The 13,645-nt window shown below is 44.9% G+C and overlaps 2 protein-coding genes across 3 annotated transcripts; one reads left to right on the top strand and one right to left on the bottom strand.

Moving 5' to 3' along the window:
• Positions 1–4,879: 4,879 nt before the first annotated feature.
• On the top strand, positions 4,880–8,594 carry LOC123442523 (eudesmanediol synthase-like). The gene is made up of 7 exons (XM_045118589.1): positions 4,880–5,039; positions 5,202–5,466; positions 6,339–6,720; positions 6,868–7,086; positions 7,428–7,563; positions 7,869–8,117; positions 8,234–8,594. Exons 1-7 carry the CDS (start codon positions 4,917–4,919, stop codon positions 8,525–8,527), a joined length of 1,668 nt encoding a protein of 555 aa, XP_044974524.1. The 5' UTR covers positions 4,880–4,916; the 3' UTR covers positions 8,528–8,594.
• Positions 8,595–9,951: 1,357 nt separating this feature from the next.
• Positions 9,952–12,925, bottom strand: LOC123442522 (pre-mRNA-splicing factor 38B). Of its 2 annotated transcripts, none has more exons than XM_045118587.1 (3): positions 12,784–12,925; positions 12,273–12,354; positions 9,952–10,989 (listed from the first exon to the last, which is right to left on the bottom strand). In XM_045118587.1, the coding sequence occupies exon 3, from the start codon at positions 10,925–10,927 to the stop codon at positions 10,148–10,150; it is 780 nt and encodes a 259-aa protein (XP_044974522.1). In that variant the 5' UTR covers positions 10,928–10,989; positions 12,273–12,354; positions 12,784–12,925; the 3' UTR covers positions 9,952–10,147. The 2 variants fall into 2 exon arrangements, with proteins under 2 accessions (XP_044974522.1, XP_044974523.1); XM_045118588.1 differs by having other exon boundaries at positions 9,952–10,955.
• Positions 12,926–13,645: the final 720 nt, after the last annotated feature.

Below are 13,645 nucleotides of genomic sequence, written 5' to 3'. Positions count from 1 at the left end.
TTCGTGAAAGAGTTTATTCCAACTGGAGATCAAGTGGCCGACGGCTTTACTAAGCCACTTCAAGTTAGACAACTTCAAGCCTTCAAAAACAACCTAAACCTTGATATGTTGAGATTGAGGGAGGATGTTTAACTATAGGCTTGTGTTGTAACGTTACGGTTGTCATGCTAGGTGTATGCATGTGTGTGTTGTGTATAACCTCGGCCGATTGTCGGCATAGATATAATCTTATCTCTTGTATAGCTTGGAGTAGGGGTCAAGACTTGCAACAACCTGCCATATCTTATACATTGTTGATCTATATAACATGCACGCGTCCCTGCTAACAAAGCACCAATTCTTTCATCTCTCTCTCCCTCCCTCCCTCCCTCCCTCCACCCTCTCCTCCTCTCCCTCTCCCTCTCCCTCCGTCCCTCCCATATGCATGTGATCAGACAATTTGAAAACAAACTAGAGGACATGGTTGCATGCATGTATAAATGAGGTCTTAAATAGACAAGCTCAGATAAAACAGTGATCGGACAATGTCCATAAACGTTTGACGAGAAAATCAAAGGGGAGCTGCTGAAAATGACCTAATGGGACACTCCTATAAACTAGCACTATGCAGTAGTAGGTCGACATATTTTTGTCTTACCTCCATTTTCCCAAATCTACCCACTTCTACTGATAGTACTATATGGTAGTAAGTATTCTACCCTCTACCGTATACGAAAGTAATAACATCGCTCAGCGCTAATGTTCTAACCACTTCAAGATTCCTCCACATATAATCGTCATCTTAACAATACAAAAATGATTATTCCTCCACGTGGTAGGAATGTCAAATGACATGAAGCTACCGTCCAGTTTTATTCCCGATTAATCTAGTGATCAATCTGTCTAGCGACAGAAGTTGCCTAGACGGTGGCTTCAGACTTACTGTTGTATTACTTTATAAAATCTTTTGTGAATAATAAATAAAGTGGCTTCATGCATCCCTAGATGTCGAGGCCGGGGCCCTTCCTCCTTTTCAAAAAAAAGTGATAAATTTGTCTTCCACTTCCTACTACCGACCCTTAGAAGCTAAGCATCGTGTCCGAAAACACAACATTTTCCACCATGTTTCAATGCCATGACAAAAACAAATTTCTGGGAGGTACTTAATTTTCATATGCCTTTTAGGTAGCAAGATCATTGTTCCATAGGATATCCACAGCAAGATTTCCAACACTTCAACCATAGATGTCAATTAAGGCTTAGGGTTTACGAATGGCTTAAACTTCACACTGAAACAACTTCAAGAGTATCTGATCGCGCAACCACATTCTATTTACGGTACATGAGAACGGAGGATCACTCTGTTGGTAACTGACGTCAGCTATGCTTCCCTGGCAATGGCGCCAGAAAAGTGATGATCCTGCAATCTCTAGTGTTAGCTAGACAAATGCTTATGACAACGAACCTTCTCCTGCAACAGCACCAGAAGAATGCCGCTAGCACTCCCCGGCAATGAAACTGGAATAATGTTGTTGATGGCCCACCAGCGCGTGGGTTCGCAGCAGTTTTCGAGGGTAGAGTATTCGACCCAATTTGTTGATAAGCTAGTCAGGAGGTGAGAGAATACTCTCGAGTATTAGCAGCTGAATTTGTCGGATTCAACCACACCTGAAAGATTAGTATCTGCAAGCACAGTAGTAACATCAAAGTTATATGATAACAACAGTGTCAGAAACGATCTGTTGACGGCAGACTATTCCTAACGATTGTAACAATGGCGCCAAGTTGCAGCGTTGACGGAAGTTGTCAGTTCCCGTCAACGGCCGGTGAACCAACAGTGTAGCAGGTAGCAGCAGTGTAACGAGCAATAGCAGCGGCAAGGAACAACAATAGTGACAGCAGTAGCAAGTAGCAACAGTAGCAAGCGACAGTAATAGCAACAGTAGCAGCAGAGCAAGACAAGTAACAACAGTAGCAAAAGTAGTAGCAGCAGCAGAGCAAGACAAGTAACAACATTAGCAACAGTAGGACAAACTCGTAGGCAATGGGTCGGTGATTTGTTTGGATGATATTCATCATGCATAAGCTATAACACGGAGAGATATGTGGCTAGCTCCCGTTCATCAATGTGATGTAAGCATGCATTCCGTGTGTCGTCATACGTGCTTAGGGAAAAGAACTTGCATGACATCTATTGTCCATCCCTCCCGTGGCAGCGGGGTCCAAAAGGAAACTACGGGATATTAAGGTTCTCCTTTTTAATAAAGAACCGGACCAACGCATTAGCACTTGGTGAACACATGAACTCCTCAAACTATGGTCATCATCGGGAGTGGTTCCGGTTATTGTCACTTCGGGGTTGCCGGATCATAACACATAGTAGGTAACTACAACTTGCAAGATCGGATCTAAAGCACACATATATTGGTGACAACATAATAATTTCAGATCTGAAATCATGGCACTCGGGCCCTAGTGACAAGCATTAAGCATGGCAAAGTAGTAGCAACATCAATCTCAGAACATAGTGGATACTAGGGGATCAATCTGCATCAAAACTAACACGATTACATGATGGATCTCATCCTACTCATCACCGTCCAGCGAGCCTACGAATAGATTACTCACGAACGACGAAGAGCTTCATGGAAACGGAGAGGGAAGAAGGTTGATGATGACGATGGCGACGATTTCCCCTCTCCGGAGCCCAAGACGGATTCCTGATCTGCCCTCCATATGAACAACAGGTGCTGGCGGCGCCTCCGTATCGAAAACGCGACGAAAACTTCTCTTTTTTATTTTTTCTGGGACGAAAGGCAACTTATAGAGCTGGAGTTGGGGCTGCAGGTGCCTGTGGGCCCCACAAGCCTGCCCACCGCCACCAGGGGGTGGTGGCGGAGCACGGGCTTGTGGCCCACTGGCCCACCCCCTGAGGTGAAACTTGGCGCAGATATTTTTGATATTTTTCAAAACTGCTCCCCGTAAATTTTCAGGACGTTTGGAGAACTTTGATTTCTGCACAAAAATAACACAAAGGCAATACTGCTGAAAACAGCGTCATTCCAGGTTAGTTCCATTCAAATCATGCAAATTAGAGTCCAAAACAAGGGCAAAAGAGTTTGGAAAAGTAGATACGATGGAGACGTATCAGTAACACTAGTGAAGAAAGGGCATTTAGTCCCGGTTGGTAATGGCCTTTAGTCTCGGTTCGTCAACCGGAATTAAAAGGTCCGACCCTTTAGTCCCGGTTGACCACACCTCGGGACTATAGGTCTCTCATGAAGCGGGACTAATCTTCGCCATGCCCCCGGCCGTTCCTAACCGCTGGAACCGGGACAAATAGTCACATTAGTTTCAGTCTCAAACCCGACCGAGAGTTCGGGACTAATGCTCCGGATGAAAGGTATGTTTTCTACTAGTGCAAGTGTGCGTGTGTGCATGCTGCCCATCCACGTTCACGTCTCAGGCTCCGTGGATGATGAGGTTGCTTCTTCTACGAAAATATGCTGCCAAGGACTAGTTTTGGTCGTCCTGTTGTTGGTGAGGGCTACTTTCCAGGATGGTCAACTTAGGTGTGTATTTTTTCTGTTTGGGTTGAGCATCTCATGCCTCTATGCTTTGGACGCCATGTTCACGCCCTTGCTTCCGTGTAATGTGTTATACCTCATCTCTATTTATTCTAACTCTCTTTATCAATGAAATGATATGCAAGCTCTTTGCGTATTCACGAAAAAATAATATTTTTGTTGTTCTATATAGTGTCACTTTAAAACTCCCCCGCCACAAGGACCCTGTATTTTTAGTACTCCGGCTACATCGGGATTGTTAAAACGGCTAGCAATACTTTTATTTTCACTTTAGGCCCTGTTTGAAACCACAATAGATTATAATAATCTAGATTATGAAGGCAGATTATATAATCTGGTTCATAAAAATAATCTAGGTGGGCATGTTTGGAATCCAGATTATATAAACTATAATCCAGGTTTTACATTGCGTAATGACATGTCTACCCTTTGTTTTTTTAAGAAAGAGGAGGGTGGCGGTGGCAGGAATGTAATTACCTTCAACTTTACAAGGGTAATGGGTCATTAGCAATCCATAATCTGATTTTAGCTAGAGTAGAGTAGATTATGAGTTTTTAATAATCTGTCCATCTAGTTTTTATAATCGACACCATAATCTGTCCTGTTTGAAGACATAATAGATTGTAAAAACCTGAATTATATAATCTGAGTGGTTCCAAACAAGGCCTTAGTAATCTACACCCGCCGCATAAGCAGGGTGCATGGTTTCAGTGGAGGAGCTACAGAAAAGCTATTAAAGGGGCCAATCGTAAATGATACAGATCTGGGGTTGAAAAAATAATTTTCCTCTCATCTAGGTCCTTCAAAAAAATCTTCAGACTTTTTCCAACGTTGCATGGTTTTGTGCATGCTCGTGTCCTCATTGGTCGATTTTGATTGGAGTTTAAGAGGAAGGGCCCATCGTCATGAAAAATCAGAAGGAAGTGGTTAGTTAGAAAGAAAAATAATAATTAGCGTATAACTCTTTGTACGTTGAGCATTTTTCCTTTATTCAGTGTCTCGCTCTCTAGCAGATGGACCTAACGTATGATGGTACAAAGGGAAAAATCTAAGCAGGTAAGCTCCAAAAAAAAGCGCGTGTTAACTAGCTAGGGCTGTCAGCATGACTGACGCGTCTACTAAATTTTGTAATACGCAGCACATGCTGCCACAGCAGCTTTGTACTTCTTTTCAAGAACAAGGCGAAGACGAGGAGACGGTCTTCGCCCAGTACAACGAGCCGATCTGGCGCCCCGGCCAGTCTATAATCTATAGCAAGTATATAGACATAAGGTTCGTCCGTATGCATCACAAGTTGCCACACACAACACAACTGTTCCGTTCCAACGTCAAGCTTGCAACCACTCAACAATGGCCACGAGTAGCGCTCACCCGAGGATGATCAACGCCGCCGGCTGCGCCGCAACCCGTGACGCCTTTGCCGCATCAGAGTGGGGCGGTTTCTTCATCACCCACGACCCTCCTCACCAGCAGGCATGGCATGGCATGGCATACATTTCTACTCATTCCATGTGCAGATCTACCTTTGCTTGTTCTCCATTTTGCGCAACCTCCATTGCAGCTTGCAAAAGAAAGAAAATGTTCTCATTCAGCCTGCAATTAATTTTTATGCGGATACCTTGTTGATATATGCAGAGGTCGGAGGAGTGGATGAGGGAAAGGGTGGAGGAGCTCAAGGGGCGAGTGCGCACGATGTTCTCCGACAACGACAGTGTCGCCAAGGCAGTGACATTGATAGACACACTTGAGCGTCTCGGCGTTGATGGCCACTTCCGCGAAGAGATTGCCTCGGCAATAAGCCGGATCGTCCACCCTGATGAGTCCTCCGGCTCCGATGACCTTCACGTTGTCGCGACTCGGTTTCGCCTGCTTCGGCAGCATGGGATATGGGTGTCTACAGGTAGTTTAGCAGTTATGTGTCTATTTCTAATTCGACACTAATTCTTATAGTTTGTAAGTCATTGCCTAAGTGTTCATGGTTTAACCAACATAACTGAATAATTGCATATGTAAAAGTTTATGTGCCAGCCACTTGAACGATCTATACAGAACGACAAATGATTTAGACGTGGCAAATTCCTACAGTTTTATTATTTATTTTCAGTTGATGAGTGTCGACATCCATTTCTACATCGAAGTCAATGGATGGTTTTCTAGAACAAAGTTCATCTCAAAACCCTCTAACTGAATTTTATACGCAGGCATCTAATGATTATCTTGTAGACAAATATATTTCATTGACCGATAGCCTTCCTGGTCTGTTAATCGCATGTAGCGTTTCTGACTTCACAAATTCGAATGGTACTTCCACACAATTGCACTTTTTACAATTTTACTTTGAGACATGCTTTATTTGGTACACCCCCTTAAGGCCTTGTTTGGTACTAGTGTTTTTGAGAAAATTGGTAGGGATAATCCCCCAAGGGATTGGGTGAAACCTCAACCTTCACCCAATCCCTTCAAATCCTCATTTATCCCCAATACACTAGGTAGGGATAGTGTATTGAGTATTGAGAAAAATGCACTATAATTTGGGAATTTAAGGGAAAATGTGAGGATGAAACATGTCAAATACACTAGAACCAAATGGTGTTATGGGATGTGTGGGGATTGAGGGATTTGACCGGAATAATCCCCACAAATTCCCTAAAATACACCAGTACCAAACAAGGCCCAAAAGAACTATATATCAACCGTCTTAAAATCATTTCGAATTAGTCATCTCTAACAACTCCATCCCCAAACTCGGTTTAATTCAGAAATTTGGCGCAGATGTGTTGGAAAAATTTAGAGATGACATGGGCAACTTCAGGGCAAGCCTCAGCAGTGACCCGAGGGCTCTACTAAGCTTGTACAACGCAGCTCACATGGTGGTATCCGGTGACGGCCCGGCCCTCGAGGAAGCCATTGACTTCACACGGCACCAGCTCGAGGCTATTGCAGCGAAAGGCGAGCTTCGGTCGCCGGTGGCGGAGCAGATCGCCCGTGCCCTCGATCATCCTCTCCCGCGGTTCACTAGGCTGCTGGAATCCATGTATTATGTCGGTGAGTATGCACAGGAGGAGACGCACAACAACACGCTGCTAGAGCTCGCTAGGCTCAACTCTCACCTCATGAGGTATCTTCACCTCAGGGAGCTAAAGGCATTGTCATTGTAAGTCATTTTACCTTTGTTATTAAATTGCATACCTTAGTACCTCCTACTACATAAAAATCCTTTTGATCTCCATCATACGATGCACACAACGAATATGCAGTGTGGGTAAATTCGGTTGGTAATCTAACTGATAAACCTCTCCAGGTGGTGGAGGGATCTTTACGACATGGTGAATCTACCATACACTCGGGACCGTATGGTGGAGGTCTACTTTTGGAGCTGTGGAATGATCCCTGAGGAGGAGTACTCGCGCGCACGATTGATGTTCGCCAAGACGTTTGGTTTGGTGACTTTTCTGGATGATACCTATGACGTACATGCCACCTTAGAGGAGTGTCGAAGTTTCACTGAAGCTATCGAAAGGTACTTACATGGGGTCTAATTCAATTGTTTTCAAGAAGCTGTGAGGTACTCCCTCTATAGTGTCAAAAAACGCCTTATATTTTGAGACACATGGAGCGTCTTGTTTTTTTTTTCAGAATTCTACTACTCCTTCCGTTCATAAATATAAGTCTTTTTAGAGGTTCCATTAAAAGACTACATACGGATGTATATAGACATACTTTAGAATATAGATTCATTCATTTTGTTTCGTATGTAGTCATCTAATGAAATCTCTAAAAATACTTATATTTAGAAACGGATGGAGTAGAAGCTTAATTTGACCACTTATGAAGGCACATGCATCAATTTTTTTCTTACAGATGGGACGATAGCGCGGTCTCTATTTTACCTGAATACCTTCGCGTGCTATACATCAAAACGCTAAGCAACTTCAAAGATTTTGAGAATATGTTAAAACCGCACGAGAAGTACCGCATGTCTTATGCAAAAAAAGCGGTATGTTGTAATTTAGTCACTATGTTGTTCTAAGGTTTGTATAAATTGGAGAAGTGGCGCATGTCTTGAGCAATTTTCATCTCTCTGCACTTGGCTTAACTTTACCGTAAAGAATTTTATCTCCCATTTAACCTCCTAAACTATACTTTCTAGTCGTCTTAAGCATAGCTTAGAGAATAAAACAAGCATATGTGTAGTTTAAGGTTTAGGCGAGACCAATAATTGATTTCAGAAAAAGTTAGTCAAGCAAATAACCAAAATAATCCAACACGGCAACACTGTGTTTCAAATTATTGTGTATGCAGTACCAACTGCAGGCGGAATATTATATGCAAGAGGCACAATGGTCCCATGACAAGCATCAACCGACCTTCAGGGAACACGAGGAGCTGTCGGTCATGTCTTCGGGCTTGCCAATGCTTAACCTCGTGGCCCTCATGGGCTACGGCGCCATAGCAACCAACAAGGTATTCGAGTGGACATGCGCCGTCCCTGATGTAGTCCGTGCCGGTGCACAGATCGGCCGCTTCCTCAACGACATCTCCTCTTACAAGGTACTCCCTACTCCTATACATATGTGAATTCATATTGCATTTCTGTGGAAAAAAATGTAGAAACGGGATAGAATGTAGTACTATCATAACAAGCGGCATCAATGATGTACATGCAGTTGGGGAAGAACAAGAAGGATGTGGCTAGCGTCGTCGAGTCCTATATGGTGGAGAAGGGCACGACAGGGGAGGAGGCCGTGGCGGCGATCGCCGCCATGACGGAGGATAGTTGGAGGATGATGAACCAGGCGTGCATGTATGTGGACCGCGCGTTATTGCCAGCGGCGCAACTGGTGGTAAATATAGCAAGGTCGAACGAGGTCATCTACCTCCGTGGTAGGGATGGTTACACCTTCGGTAGCCACGTCAAGGACCTTGTCACCATGCTTTTCCTCGCCCCGATTCCCCTTTAAGCCCGGGGTTGCAACATACGCATAATCCTAAGTAAGCCATGCATTTATTATTTATTAATTATGGATATGCTAGACTAAGCCATGCATTTATTATTTATTAATTATGGATATGCTAGACTGAGTTGTATGAAGAGCGTGTAGCAACTATTACTCCCTCCACCACAGTTTAGAAGACGCCCTTCAGATTTCATGCATTTTTAGAATTACGAAAGATTAAGGCGAGTTTCATTTACTCCGGGTGTGAATTGGTCTTCACCAATGCATGCAACAAGGGCGACTCGTTTATAGGATGAGGAGTTAACTGCTCACTAACTTCTCGGGTAATTAGGCGTCATGGATTAACTTTGCTGGGTTTTTCAGTCGAGCGCATGAAAAAAAAACAGAGCTAATCGTTGCATACCTTGATTTCAGTGATCTGGGCTACGCCTCCGTTCAGGTATGTTGGGCATCTAAGGAGGAGCACTGCAATCTAGACGCAAAAAAATTAGGTTAAGTAAATGATTCGAACCATAAAGGAAACCAATCACTACCCAAGTCTCTCTTTATAAAACATTGCAATAAATCAATAATAATAGCTGACACGATTTGGCTAATCCATGAATTTAAATTCATAACATGCAACCAATCCCACGCTAGAGTAATTAATTGAGATTAAGTTTAAGAAGAGGAGGATTGCATGCATTGGTCCAAACTTTTTTTAAGGATGGATCAATTACGAAGATTGATGCATCTATAATGACTTAGGCTGGCCATGGTGGGGAGTATCATCGGCACAGTAGTTCTGGCGTTGGTTCTCGATAGTATAATTGCTCCCCGATGAAGTCATTGTCCATCACTTGGAGAACAATGTGTTCTCATGCAATCGTCCTTCAAACAAAATATGACAAGCATTCAAACAGAAAAGCTCTAGCACTATAATCCAAACCTAGTGTTTCGTACTTCCCTGCTTCACCGCCACAGAATGCTTGTATCACAGAAAAAATGTGTACGTCTAGCAAGCACTCCTTCAGTTCATAAATATAAGTCCTTTTAAAGGGTTCCCTACATTCTTAAATATAAGTCTTTTTAAAGGGTTTTCTAAGACTACTACATACAAAGCAAAATAAGTGAATCTATATTTTAAAGTATGTCTATATACATCTGTATATAATCTTCTAGCAAAACTTTTTTAAAAGACACATATTTAGAAACGGAGGGAGTCCCGCAAAAAGTGTATAGCAATATTATATACCCCCTCCGTCCTAAAATAAGTGTCTTAAGCTTAGTATAATTTTATATTAAAGCTAATACAAAGTTTAAGACAGTTATTTTGTGACGGAGGAGTAGAACGTAGTATGTCTCAACAAACGAAAGTGCGCTAGTGAACTTGCAGCGAATGAAACAGGCATGTTTAACCACCGAATCAGCAAGCAAACCATATCCCAACAGAGGAAATGCTGGAAATAACATTAGTGCTACCAAACGTTTCAGAGCAACAAGTACAGGCTTCAGCATCCGCGGCAGAGCTGAGACGGTAACATTATGAGAGATACATCGCTTTCATTCAGCAACTAGCCAACTGGGCAAACCTTCCCACATAGTCCAGTGATGATGCCAATCAGGTTCCGATGCGTTAACAACTCACACGAGTTGCTTCCCGTCACTGGGTTCAGCAGACTTGCCATGATGGTCATGATGGTGGCGGCGGTGGTGGTGATGGCGGCTTTTGTGAGACCCCTTACCATCATTCATCTTGTCTGGCTCACCAGCAGCACCATCATCCAAGGACATAGAGCGGCTCCTATGGCGCTTATGGTTGTCAGAATCTGATGGCTTGTCTTCGTCACTTGATCTGTGGCGCTTCCTATGCCTCGACCTGATCTTGTCCTCGGATTCATCGTCTGAGGATCGGTGGCGGCGCCTCCGGCTCCTAGAGTGGTCCTTCCTGGTTGATCTTCGCTCATCATCGTCGCTGCTGTAGTCTGAAGCATCAGACTCTGACCTTGAAGAGTGTCGGCGATGCTTTCTCCTGTGCGAGTGCTTCTTCCTTGGGCGTTCTTCTTCAGATTCACTATTGTAGTCATCGCTGTCACTCTCATCACTTGAGTCTGAATGCCTCCTCTTTGACCTATGCTTGCGCCTCCTGGCACCATCAGAGTCAGAGTGGCCATGTTTCCTGTGCCTTTTGCTGTCCTTCCTCTTCCTGTGTTTACGATCACTGTCGCTCTCTGATTCACTATCAGATTCCAAGGAAGAATAGCTTCGCCTCCTGTGCTTTCTTGACTTGAGCTTCTTCTCCTTTTCTTCAGTGGCCTTAATTGCTGCTTCGAGTTTCTGCTGCCATTTCAGTGGGGCTTCCTTCTTCTCGAGGAGTCTCTTCTTCTTGTCTTCGACCATCTGCAGGAACTTCTTGGCATCCATCCCAGCGAAACAGACAAAAGCTCAAAACCTGCAGGGCCGTGAAATGATGCAAGGAAGTGCATCTCATAGAAGAGAGAAAACACTGTTAGTTTACTGAACATCTAGGATTATCTAGGATGCTAGAGAAATAGTGTGTAAATCAAATCAGTAAGTAGAGCAATATCTTCATAGAAAGCTCGAACAAAGATATTTTGGCAACCACGTGACATCTAATATCAGGCATTTCTAAGCAGAGCAAAGCTAAATCCTTACAACCAACAAAATACTGGACAGAGCATGCCATGTCCAATCAAAGATTGACACCACAGTAGCACTAAACTGATACTCCCTATGTCCCAAAATAAGTGTCTCAACTTTAGAATAACTATGTACTAGAGTAAGTATAAAGTTAAGACGGCTATTTTGGGACAGAGGGAGTACATGACATCTGCTTAACCCCAAAACAGTAGCTTAAAGGTTCCGAACTGCTACACATTCAGATGCTACCAAAAACATATACGGTTCTGGTAACTATACACAAACAAACTAATTAACCTGACCCACGTGACAAGGTCTGTTCATTGTTACCCATAGCGAATCAGTTTAAAATTTGAATGTAATCCCAATTTGCAAACTGGGAAAGGAAAGAAAGCAAGGGACTACTGATGTTTTCTTTCCCTGAAGAAAATACTTGAAATCAACAAATACAAGTGACCATGAGAAAGTGAGACTCGTTTAAACCGAAGGTAAAACCGAAATAGTGCAAAACTGTTTCATGCAATCCACTTAATGCCAACAATGTAGCTTAATTGATGGTTCGAAACTGCTAAACATTCAGAGCATAAAGGAACATGTGGGCCAAATTTTGTTCTACGTCTCTGGTAACAATGCAACACAATAATAACAAGTACTCCCTCCGTCCCAAAATAAGTGACTCAAGTTTGTACTAACTTTAGTACAAAGTTGAGTCACTTATTTCAGGACGGAGGGAGTAATATATATGCGATGAAGCTTGTCAGTAGTTACTGGTCCATAGAATAAGGGTTTCTTCCCATCACGTCCTTTTAAACTTGAATGTGATTCCAGTTGTTAACCTTTGAAGTTCGGAAGTCTTAAAGGAAGCTACGATTTTTTTTCCTCCCTATATAATATAGTATTCTCGAAGAACAGACAGCAGAACTACAATCCAAGCTTTCGCCAGCAGCTGAAACAAACTACACCAAGCAAGCGCTGACTACCACCAAGCGGCCAGGAATAATCGCAGCTGGTACTAGTACAAGTACAGCGCATGCATGACCCAGCCACGCATAAGCAATAACAGATCCAATGATTGCAGTAGGTGAAGACATATTATACACTTTCTTACCTTGTCCTGAAGCTCCAATCCAATCCAACCACCAGAGAGAGAAGTCGCCCGCTCCTCCTCTTTCCCCAGCCCCCAAATTCGCCTGCAATAACCACAAACGCAAAAAAGAAGGTAAATTTCTCAGGTCAGGGATACATGTCTCCCCCAAGGGACTCTTTTAGAGGGAAAATCTAATCCATCCGCAATTCCGGCCGCACCAAGCCTCGCATCCCCGCGGCCCGACGCGCGGACACGGAATTTCGCACCGAGACCCCGCGGGAGTTCACGCGGCGCGGCAGATCTAGGCCGCGGCCGGCGGCGAAACCACAGAATTGCGGTTCCAACAAGAATCGAACGCAAAAAAAGGCCGTCGTCTCGGCCCTGCTCGTCCGGATCTGGACCCCCTGCGACGCCCGCGCGGCGCGATCTGGGGCCCTGGCGACCGCGGCGCCGGGAGGGTCTGCAATCCCCGCGGAAACTGAAGAAAGAAACAGCGACCTACTCAACACGCAGGGGGGACGTCGCGACTCACCGAATCGGAGACGCGCGGGCTGCGGCGGCGGCGGCGCCGGCCGGTGGCCGCCTGGGCGATGGAGAGGAAAGGGGTGGGGATAGGAGGAGGAGTGCGACTTGGCTTTGGGTTTGGGTTGGGTTGGGTTGGGAGAGGCGGCTTTGCCCGTGGACGGACGGACCCGGCGATATATTGGCTTCCGATGCCACGCTGACTGGTGGGCCCCGACGCGTTTTAAGTCGGTCCGCCCGCCGTTTTGGAAAAGGCCCGCCCCCTTCCGAGCCGTTGGATTCGCGCCTTACAAGCCGTCAGATCCCACCCCTCTCCGTCGGCTGCTCCGGCAACGGATGGAGGAGGGTGGGCTCCCTACTACTCTCCTGTTTGTACAAGTAGGCGTTCGTCTTCGTCTAGGAGCGTCAATTTGGTGGGAAAGGCGTTGCGTCGAATAAGGTGGCTGGCTTCGGCATCTCTCTTACCACGGCGTCGTTCTTCATGACGACGTCGAAGAGCCGATCGATGGCCTCGTCTGCCTGTTGTCCGTTCAAAGCGGCGGGCTTTAGGCCCCTTGTGTTTGCTTCTTGTCTGTATATGTGTCGCAAATAAACAAACATGAGAAGATGGTATTCTTGGTTGGAGGAGGAGTGCGACTCGGCTTTGGGTTTGGTCATTTGGGCTGGGCTGGTCTGGGTGAGGTGGATTTGCCCATGGGACGGACGGACCCATCAATATATTGGCTTCCGATGGCACGCTGACGGATGGGTCCCGACGCGTTTTAAGTCGGCTCGCGCACGCGGTCCACCGTTTTTGGACGTCGCTGCTGCTGGAAAAGACCTACCCCGTCCGAACCATTGGATTCTTTTGTTACAAACCATCCCATCGCCCC

This window comes from Hordeum vulgare, chromosome 3H (assembly GCF_904849725.1).
Source record: "Hordeum vulgare subsp. vulgare chromosome 3H, MorexV3_pseudomolecules_assembly, whole genome shotgun sequence".
Lineage (NCBI taxonomy): Eukaryota > Viridiplantae > Streptophyta > Magnoliopsida > Poales > Poaceae > Hordeum > Hordeum vulgare.
This window is presented reverse-complemented; position numbering and strand designations above follow the sequence as displayed.

Coding starts and splice junctions, on each gene's coding strand:
- LOC123442523 (XM_045118589.1), top strand. CDS start 4,917: ATGGCCACGAGTAGCGCTCACCCGAGGATGATCAACGCCGCCGGCTGC. Junction 5,040..5,201: donor ACGACCCTCCTCACCAGCAG/GCATGGCATGGC, acceptor TGATATATGCAG/AGGTCGGAGGAGTGGATGAG. Junction 5,467..6,338: donor TGGGATATGGGTGTCTACAG/GTAGTTTAGCAG, acceptor AATTTGGCGCAG/ATGTGTTGGAAAAATTTAGA.
- LOC123442522 (XM_045118587.1), bottom strand. CDS start 10,927: ATGGATGCCAAGAAGTTCCTGCAGATGGTCGAAGACAAGAAGAAGAGA.